This window comes from Centruroides sculpturatus, unplaced genomic scaffold (genome assembly GCF_000671375.1).
Source record: "Centruroides sculpturatus isolate CEXI.00-Female unplaced genomic scaffold, Cexi_2.0 scaffold451, whole genome shotgun sequence".
NCBI classification, from domain to species: domain Eukaryota; kingdom Metazoa; phylum Arthropoda; class Arachnida; order Scorpiones; family Buthidae; genus Centruroides; species Centruroides sculpturatus.
The window spans coordinates 500,950-512,275 of NW_019384669.1; the positions used below are offsets into that span (position 1 = coordinate 500,950).

Below are 11,326 nucleotides of genomic sequence, written 5' to 3' on the forward strand. Positions count from 1 at the left end.
TACGATGATTGGACGAAGTTTGGAAATAAAAGGAGAAATTAGTCATAATTCGGGGAGTCCTCCGACCGATTTGAAAGTGTCCAGACTCCACATACGTTTCCTCCTGATGGCCAACGCCCATAACGGAGCCCGATAGACAAAGTCCCGAGTCTACACTTAGAAGAAGTGATATCTTTATATTTTGTGCACGAATTAATCTCCCATACGAAAGGAATATGAACCCTATCTACAAGGTGTCCTATATCTACAGAAACGAAGACGACAACTAACAGGTCGTATGTTTAGAATCATTTTGTGAGCTCTCTCTCGATCGCGCATTAGCATAGATTTAGTCGTAACCTTTAACTTGTCATATAATCGTTGTTATTGATTTTCTGTATTCGTTGTTTGGATTTATTAAATTTTACTTATGTTTATTATATAAGAATGTCTCCTCAATTCATTCCGAATCAGATCGTTATCGCGTGTTTGTCCGCGCCTCTATAAATTGACAAACTGGTGTCGGGAACCTGACGAAGGAAGAAGGGGAATTCGCCTTCACCAACTTCCGCTTTAAATTATAATATAACCGTAAAGCCCTCCACACTCGTTCCCTACGACGGGGAAAGGCCGTTCTTTGGACGACTGAGAGCTGGTCTTACCGACTAGTGCCTGTAAGTGTTACTCGAGTACTACTTACTCCGTAACCTTGGCTACTTTCACAATAGCTAAGATTGAGCCTACTATAGACCTGTTCAAGCCATACTGCCTAGCAATATCAGACACCTTGTGCTCACTTTCTACCTTGGCTATTATCTCTTACTTAGTTTCTACAGTGAGCACAGTTCTTGACACTCCTCTTTTTAGGCTCCAAAATATTATCAGTTTCTTTTTTAAATAAAAAGTTCAGAAAAGCACTTACAAAAATTCAGAGAACAGAAATCAACTAGGCCACAAAAAATTATTTAAATACAAGGCCCAAATGAAATTCGAAATTTGGTATTAAAACGTTAACGAATATCCTTTCACCTTTCATAAATAAACCCCGAAGCAAAATTTAACAAGTACCTGTCCGACAGTCTCGCGAAGACTACAAAAATTATTTGTCAGAAAGGTAAACAAAAAGCCGGAATTACAACAGTGAGTTTCAAAATTTGGAGGAATACTATCCGATCGGTATCGAGTTGAGAGTCGATCTTACGTCTCCCACGCTCCGGAAGGTTTCGAATTGTTACCTGAAGACGAGGGAAAATCAATTGGTATTCGTTATTTTTGGTCGCTTCTTTTTATGTTTATTCAGTAAAGTGTTCGTTATCCGAACATGTGTTCGTTGTCCGATCATAAAAATCTTTTGCAAAAATATTCGTTATCCGATTTGTTCGCTATCCGAACTGTTCGTTAACCGATCACCCACTGTACAAATCTCCACTTACAGAGTACTTGTCAGAACTTACACTAACTGCTCTAACAACCTAGATACTATTCAAGAACTTAATTCAACCTGTATAGTAAAAATTATGTTTTATTGTATCAGTATCATACACAATGATTTTGTTTTCATAATTCTGATATTTCAAAATTGTAAAAATACAACTATTGAAGGATTAAAATTATAAAATAAAATCATTCAATGCAAAAGTAGTACTGTTAGTTTTTCATTATAGTACATTATAGTGACACATTTAGAAATATGGAATACCTATTGTGGGCTCAGATACCCCATATTTCTAAACGTGCCACTTCTGGATGAACATCTCAACACTGTAAAACCACCAGAACAAGGATATAATAACCCTATGTAAAGTATATAGAACAGCACAGCCAATAAGAGATGTCATATTCAAAAGGAATCTCACTTTATATCAACTTATCAGATATGATAAAGACAAGGTAAATAACCAATCAAGGTAAAGTCCTGACATCTGAGGGGATAGCCCTGCACTTGTCAGATATATGGAGATTGTTTAAATTTACAGACAGACTCAAGAATACCTTCATAAACTATAAGAATGTGGAAATTATCTAACACACAGCATATTTTACATGAGTAACAAAGTGTTTAGACACTTAATTACACATGCACGATTATCATTCATCATCATTCATCTTTATATTTATTGAATTTTTGTTAATTTTTATATTTATTACACTTATTGAATTTTGTTATTTTTATATTCATTAATTTTATCATATTTTATAACATTAAATTTATACTAGCCAGAACGTGTTAAATATTTGTATTATAATATTCTTAATAGAAAACCTATTTCCATCCATTTTTGAGAATATTCTATGTTTAAAAGATTTCACTCTGGACAGAGCTACTTCACAATGTTCACACATTGTCTTATCTGTGCAATGATAGCCTGTTCGATTGATTCCTTTCTATTATATAAGTATCACTTATTCTGTAACTTGCAATGTTTTTGTTCTCAAACATCAATTTGATGGTGGTTCCTGATGTAGCTGTAAACATCTACTCATTAAAAAGTTAATGCTAGATTTTAAAGAATATAAGGGGGTTAAAAAGGGGTGGCTACTATATACCTGTACTATAATTAATAATACCATAAAATGGACAATATTTTTAGTAGTTTTTAAAAAATAATTAAAATGTTATGCTAATTTTCTTTACTGTTAATAACCTTTCTAATAAAAGCTGAAAATTTTAAAAACAGACTGAACCACTTTTCTGTCAGATTTAGGGTGTAACAATAGTAAGTAAATGGTAAATAGTAGTTATTAGTTAATTGTTTATTGGTATCTCATTCTCTCTTCTCTGATCTTCTGCCCTCTATAGTTTTATATGTCTGAGAATAATGCTAAAATTACACATTGTTATATCTTATTTATGACTAAAAGATTATATCTATTCTTTATATAAAATTTATATAAAGAATAGCAATATATTAAAAAGCTTGTTGTCTGTATTAATTAATTACAAAACATAATTACTTAGGACTAATAAGCACATTCATTAGTCCTAAGTAATTATGTTTTTGTAATTGTTTGATAGCAATTTTTAATTTACAAGATTCATTATAGCCTAATGATAGATTTTTAAAAATAAAAATTTGTAATTTGTAAAAGTTATTTGTAAAAATTAAAATTGTTAATCATCACTTAAAGATCAACTTGTAATGTATTTTAAATTTTTCGTATCTTAAGTCATATTTTGTTTATGTTTATTACCTCCATAAACAATACCAATTTATTAAGTAATAATTTATTAAGTAAATATTTTTATTAAGTAATAAAAATAGGTTATAAATAAACTAACAAAAGTAAATGGTTTTGAAAAATGTATTCCTATCTCAAACAATTGTATTTAAACATTAAATGTTTGGCTAGAAGATGGGACTGGAGCTAGAGCCACAATCAGGGCTTCTGCTCAAAAGCCCTGCTTATAATCATATTTAAAAAATTGCTATAAAACTTGTTATACAACCTGCTATATTATAAACTACTATACATATATTAGTCATGTCTTATTATTTAAAATAATTTTTGCATAATTATTAAATTATAGATTTGCATAAGAACAGATGAGACAGTTGACTCTAACCATACAAAAGAATTTGTTAAAATAATATAATGTAATCTGGCATAGTTCAATAACTATACCAGATTACATTATATTATTTTAACATTCTCACTGTCATCATCCGTCTGTCTATCCATCTATCTTTTGTTAATCTCGAAAATGGAGTTAGATAGATGAAAATCAAGACCAGATATGGAAAGCTTATCACTTTAAAATTTTTTCATTCTTTTTCTAATCTCTTTTCATTGTTTGTATTTATAATATAATCTATATATGTCTATATCAATATGTCTATATTTATAATAATAAACATAATAATAATAATAATACTGTATTCATTGCAAAATTTCTACAAGATTTTTATTTTTGCAGAAATCTTAAACTAGATTTGAATGTGTAAATTTTTAAATTAATTTTAAGAATAAACAATTTCTATTACCTTTTCATTTGTTTCATACATTCTTTCTAAATTTACAACACCAGGATAACTGAGATTTTGTAAAATTGACACTTCATTTTTAAGTTGAGCTTCTTGTTTCGTTGGAAATCGTTGTTTATCAATTACTTTTATAGCAACTGCTCTTCCAGAAGTACGATGCACACCTTAAATTTGAATAATCGATACAGAGTAAAACATTAAATTTTACTAAATTTTCATTCTGACAAAAAAATAATACCAACAAATTTTAATTATGTTAAAATATGGCTAATTTCATTCCATCTATGAATTCTTAGAAATGATAATTCAAATTTTTGATATTGTATGATATTGTATTCTTAATATTGTGGTTATTAAATTAATGTTAAACTTAATAATCATAATATTGTATGATAACATGCAATATTAAGAATATATTTATAGAGTTGCTCATAAGTAAGAATCTGATTATACAAATCTTTTTAAACTTTTAGATAATTACCATAAATGCAAAAATTTATTTTAAGTATGAGAATTTTATTATTTGAATGTTTATAATCTTAGTTAATATAATTAATAAGAGCCAAATGAATAATTAAGAGCTTGTTTCGAACTTGTTTGATAGCAATATATTAAAAAGCTTGTTGTCTGTATTAATTAATTACAAAACATAATTACTTAGGACTAATAAGCACATTCATTAGTCCTAAGTAATTATGTTTTTGTAATTGTTTGATAGCAATTTTTAATTTACAAGATTCATTATAGCCTAATGATAGATTTTTAAAAATAAAAATTTGTAATTTGTAAAAGTTATTTGTAAAAATTAAAATTGTTAATCATCACTTAAAGATCAACTTGTAATGTATTTTAAATTTTTCGTATCTTAAGTCATATTTTGTTTATGTTTATTACCTCCATAAACAATACCAAATTGTCCAGAGCCAAGAACTTCATCAGGAAATATCTGATACTGCTGACTTATATCCTATATGAAAATAAATTGTTTTTATAAATAATATATACAACTATCGATAAAAAGAGATCGGAATATTAAACGTTTATATGTTGTCGAGCATTTCCGACAGAAATACGGAAGCTAAATCATCATGCCCTACAAATACACCTATGAGCATTAATAGCCACCATGTAGAGGAGCATAATGACATAACAAAATGCAAATTAATCCTTTAATAAAATTCACAAATCCTTCACACACAAAATAATACTAACCTTTTCAATTGCAAAGTAAATACAGTTGCAAGAACAAGATAGATCAGAAGCAGGACAATTTGGAGAAGACCAGAGAATCTTTTAAATTAGACTTAGTCAAAATAATTTTGTTTAAATTTAAATTCTTAGTTTTCTTACATTAAAAAGGTTTAATTATCCAACTTTAAGAGAGTAAATTGAGTGGGAAAATAAATTAATTGTTAACATGATGGATATAGGAATACCAAAGTATATAAAATCTATAATTTGTTTAGATGTCACAATGAACGCCCCTATTTGCATTAAAGCTACAGAAATAATAGCAGATATAGAAAATTTCTGTTTTCAAATAAAAATAAAAAAGAAAAGTTAAAAATTAAACATGATATCAGCAAAGCATTAAAAAAATTTATAATAGATAATAAAAAAAGTGTCACTATTGTTGTGGAAAAAATAGTAAAGTATACAAAAGTAAATATAAGTTGGTAAATAATTTTTTAAGCGAAAAACAATTCCACTTGTTGCAAGTGAAATGTAAATCCCACAAAGTATCATGGTATGGGAGTGCATGTGTATTGGAGGAATAAGGGAATTATGCATATTCAACACCACTGAATTTTCAAGTGTACCAAGAAATTCTCAAAACATTCATGATACTGTTATCAGAAAACTTCTTCAGAAATTATATATTCATTTTTCAACATGATCTTGCCTTTCAAATCAGCATCAGCTATTGTTTGCCTTAATGATAAGTTTTATCCAAATTTCTCAGACAAATCCCTTAGAGAAATTTTGCAATATTGCTAAGAAAAAAACTGAATAAAATGAAACCCTAGATATTATAAAATTTAAAAGACAAAGTACACATTGCTTGGTGCTTAGCGGTGCCTGGAGAGTGTTGTCAACTCAATCCATACTCCAAAGATTACATGCTATAATTAAATCCAAAGGAGGCCCTACTAAATGTTGACGCTATCAAAATATATTATTATTTGAAATGAAATAGAACACAAATCAGTTGAAAACTTATTCTAATATTTTGAAACAAGTGTATATTTATTTTTTTTTACAGGATAGAATTATTTTGTTTGTGATTAATTTAACATTTTAAAGGATTAACTTGCACTTTGTTACATCATTATGCTCCTCTACATGGTGCTTTTATTGCTGTACTTGCAGGACATTATTATTTAGTTTCCATATTTTTGCAGAAAAGGCTTGACAACATAAATTTTTATAATATTCTAATTTTTTACCACTACTTGAACTTAGCAAGAAATGCATATGAGATAAGATTTATAAGTTAAATTTAATTCAAATTACCGTATTGGATTGAAATTTGCTTAGAAAATTTAAAAAGTTTCAGATCTTGTGATCATCATCAAGAGTACATAAGAAAAGAAGCATCAAAAGAAAATGATAGATTATAAGTGGTAATCTGCTACCTACTTATGATCTTTGTTCTTCTGTGTACTCCTGACAATGTCTTATAACCTAAAAATACTTCTAAAAAGTCTTCACTTCAAGAAAGTAGTTTGAATTGAATTACTTAACAAGTATATTATAGTAATATTTTTGTATTATCTAAAGTAAAAAATAAACAATGGTCATACTTTTATACGGTTTTTTTTACTTTAAAAAATGTGGTTTCATAATCTATTAATTTTTTAAAGTAATAATTATTATACATATTCACATATTACATATGAAAAACTTACCATACTTCCATTTGTACTTTCATTTTGGTTTTGGCTATCTGGAGAACTCTCTGAAAGTTTTAAATTAAAAATTATAAGTATAATAACAGATTCATTGTAAAACTTATTAATGCTTTACAGCTATAAAAATGCTTCTCTCCAATTTTTCTAAATTAGTCATTAGAGAAAAACCTCAAAAAGCTTAAATTTATGTACTTATGGTAAATAAATCTTACTATTTGAACGCGGAGACTGCAGAGACGTTATCGAAGCAACGACTGGCATTAATGCTTGCTTTATTGCAATTTCCCAACCTTGAGCAACATTCTTATCGTCTTCCACTCCAACAAAATAATCAACTATTGAGGTATGTATTTTGAAACAAAAATCTTGCTTATTGAGATTTGACGAATTTGTTTGTTCTACGGGTTCTACAGATAAAATTTCTGACAGAGCAATTTCCTGAAAATTTTTGATATTGTAATTTAATTCATTTATAAGACAAAGTTTTAGTTTCATAAAATACATGAAGAAAAACTTTGATAATATAAAGATACAAAAATATTAATACACAAATCCTGTCAATGCATGCTATATTGTCAGTTTTTCAAGAGATGATGTCAACACGTTGCCAATTAAATTTAATGTTTTTACAATTTTATATTAAATATTTATGGTGTATAGTTTACACCTAGCTTAAAATAAGATTAATATGTAAAAGCTGGTCTATACATATGATTTAAATAAGTAACACAATTAGACCTAAAAATGCATACATTTCGCTACGTACTCTTTTATTGAATTAATTTTGACAATACTTCTTTGATAATCTATCAAAATTTTATTCTTCTAATTCTCTGTTTTTCCTAATTTTTACTGTAATTTTTAATTACTGTATGAATTACAATAAACACGAATAAAGTAATCACAATATTTTATAGAATATTTTTTAATTTAAATTAAAAATATATCTATACTAACAAACAATAATAGCCTAATAAATGCAACTTTTTATTATTATTTCAACGTTATCAAAATTAATTGAGTTTATATTTTGATAAATAATCACTAGTAATATACAGGATGTCCGAGAAAGATCTGCATTTCATTTTTTAAAAACAAAGCAGTCTATAGAAGTGCAGTTTGTGATAAAAGATTAAATCAAAAAGCTTTTTAATATGAAAATTAATACAATAAACTGAAGTTGTTTTGCATATATGAACCTCAACATGTACTCCTTTAGTTGAAACAAAGAATGTCCAATCAATAACTGATTTGACTGTTGAATACAAGATTGTGTTATTAATTAAACACTTGGCTTTTTTCCATCTTTATTCAGTTGATACGGATACTTCTACACATTTCGGGCACTTAGCCCCTCATCAGTCAAACATAATTAACTTGTGATCGATTTGACATGGCTTAAGAAACGTTGACAACTAGGGATTAACACTGTACTAATAGAAAGGCCTTCATTTTCCTTAGAAGCAGTTGCAAACCCCTGATATTTGCCCAGCTTAAAAAGTAGGGCCTCCTCCAACTATTGCCAAACTTAAACTAGTCAGGCCCTTGGCAAATTTAAGAAAATGGCCTGCTGATAAGAGCCATTTCCTTAAATTATGGGCAAATATCAGGGGTTTGCAACTGCTTCTAAGAAAAATGAAAGCCTTTCTATTAGTATAGTGTCAATCCCTAGTTTTCAACGTTTCTTAAGCCATGTCAAATTGATCTGCAAGTTAATTGTGTTTGATTGATGAGAGACTAAATGCCCGAAATGTGTAGAAGTACCTGTATCAACTGAATAAAGATGGAAAAAAGCCAAGTGTTTAATTAATAACACAATCTTGTGTTCAACAGTCAATAAATACTAAAACACGGTTTGAAAACAAAATAACTGATTTGTTGCTGAGTGTTGTTTAGCATTTTCTGTGTCATATTGGAGATTGCAAGGGTTATCTTTTCTTTCAAAACAATAACATTACATCACATAACTGCATTGGATGTCCTTTCATGAGGTTATGTCAGGTGATCTAGGGGTTGTATGGAGACCAGAGTGTTAGTTCCCATGGCTAATCTGTCATCCAGGAAACACTAAATTAATCAAATTATGTATGGAAAATGTCTAATGAGGGAATGCACTGTCCTGTTGAAATAGTACCTGGCAGAAAACAGTTATCAGTTGGACATTCTTATGAAACTAAAGGAGTACAAGTTGAGGTTCATCAAATGTACACAAAACAACTTCAGCTTTTGTATTAATTTTTGTAATAATAAAACATTTTGATTTAATCTTTTTATTACCACAAACAGCATTTCAATAGATCATTTCAATTTTTTTTTTTTTAATGAAATTTTATAACATTGTAAATCTTTCATGGACACTCTTATATTAAAATATTATCAATAAGAATTGCAAAAGATTAGGAAACTAAATAACAAGAACAACAATTTTGAATTCAATAATTAATTATAAATAAATAATGTAAAATAATGAATATTTATTGGCCATCTTTGGGTTCTAAATACAGACCTTTATTAAAAAATTTTTCATATATTTCAAATCTGAAGATGGGCAATAAATGCAGTTGAAATAGTTTTTATTTATAATTAATTGCTGAATTAAAGGTTGGTTTTGTTTTATTGACAATATATAGATATTAATCTAAAATATTAGTTTGATTTCTCATATGTCTGTTTAATCTTTTGGTGATTTTACAAATAATACAATTGTCGTAAGCATACAAAATAATAAAATATATTATTCAGAAACTTTAACTGTAGTGGTTTAAATTTTAAATATTAAATGCAAGCGTCTATGTAAAAAGTAATTAAGTTCGAGAATAAAACTAAATATTTGACACCGTTTTAATCTCAACTGACATCTTAACTATTTAAACTAATGACATTTAATAAATTTTTAAACAGTTTTTCTCTGAATATATTATTATTATTATTTATTAATACACTTTATTTAATCTGCATAAAAGCTTTCATTAAACAACAATCGCAACTGTGTTTCTAATTGAATTTTCTACCTCATTCATTCTGACACAGCATGCTGGATTTAATATGCTTAGAATTTAATTAGCCTTGCACCACATGCTATCCAGGAATTTTGGAACAATTTAATTAGTTCTGCTATTTTTCAGGAATAATAAAATGATATATAATACTCCTTATTCATAGGAGAAAAGAGACAGATTTACACCATACAGTGTTAAAGCATTTGTCATATCTCTTCAACAATTATATAATTTTTTAATATTGGTCTATATAATAAATAAAATACTGCAAAGCATATGATGCATTATAGTATAGAAGGAACACAAAGTGTTTTAAAAATTTTGAATTTTTTAACATTTAAGGTTTTTAGATCCTTTATAAATATTCTTTTATAATGATTAATAATGTAATTATCGGTTTATTTTATATAATAAATGTAATATTTTATAAAATTCTTACATATTTTTTTATATAAGTTATTTTTCACAAACATGATTCAATTATAATTTATTATTAGATTTAAATTATTTATTTTGGATAGGTTTTCATCATAGAAAATCTCTGTTCTGAAGGGTCTTTCTATTTAGGCAGGTTTCCATTTTATTAAGGTTCCATTTTACACAGGTTTTACGGTATAACAATTTACAATACTCACACTGAATGCTAAAATATAATGACAGATTCCTAGATAACAAAGTTATTAAAAGAATGGTACATAAGAGAATAATACATCTCTGTATGAATGACTATAGAGTAAACTATATTCATTCATACAGTTAAACAGAAAAAGTACATTCTATTTTTTCAATATTAATATTTAATTATATATTTTTATAATTATAAATTTAGAGATCAAAGTTTATAACTACAGAATGTATAAAGTCAAATATTATAAAAATCTCATATAACATATTTGAAAATTATAGAAATTAAACAAAAACGTTCTTAATCTCAAATTTAATAAGCAATTTTCAATTGTAAGTAATGATTTAACTTGTTTTACATATATTCTAATCCAAGTACAAACGTTTCTATTAATCAGAGCCATCATGATATGGTGGGCAACCTACGCAATTGTGTATATTGCTGAAATAATGTTTTAAAATGAGTTCTCCGAATGACATACTATTGCACTAAGTATTACCTAAAGTATTTAGTTACATTTAGCAGTGTTTTTAATGCATTAAGATTTTACTCAAAGGCAAAGTTCTTAATTCTAACCAATACAAGAAAACCAATCTTTGCAAGAAGTAAGCCAATGGTATTTTTAGTTTAGTGGCATCAAATGAGAGATCTTTCTAGGATGCATAAAAATTCTCACTATAACATTGCTATTAATTGAACATAAAAATTTCCTGTACCTTATAATATTTAGATGTAGCTTCGTTTTGATGAAGAGTAATTGTTTTTGTGTCCATCATCCAATAATGTCTCTTTTTCTAAAAAGAAAAAAAAATATACTATATATGTTGA

At 27.4% G+C, this 11,326-nt stretch overlaps 1 protein-coding gene across 1 annotated transcript in view; it reads right to left on the minus strand.

Moving 5' to 3' along the window:
• The window catches only part of LOC111626681 (serine/threonine-protein kinase D3-like), a 21,141-nt gene that overhangs the window by 7,574 nt on the left and 2,241 nt on the right, over positions 1 to 11,326 (minus strand). Inside the window, exons 3-7 of the mRNA XM_023370159.1 lie at positions 11,215 to 11,292; positions 7,087 to 7,312; positions 6,872 to 6,921; positions 4,857 to 4,929; positions 3,963 to 4,126 (exon numbers count right to left, since the gene is read on the minus strand). Of these exons, the coding sequence (XP_023225927.1) occupies positions 3,963 to 4,126; positions 4,857 to 4,929; positions 6,872 to 6,921; positions 7,087 to 7,312; positions 11,215 to 11,292 (591 nt within the window). The remainder of the gene's footprint in view (positions 1 to 3,962; positions 4,127 to 4,856; positions 4,930 to 6,871; positions 6,922 to 7,086; positions 7,313 to 11,214; positions 11,293 to 11,326) is intronic.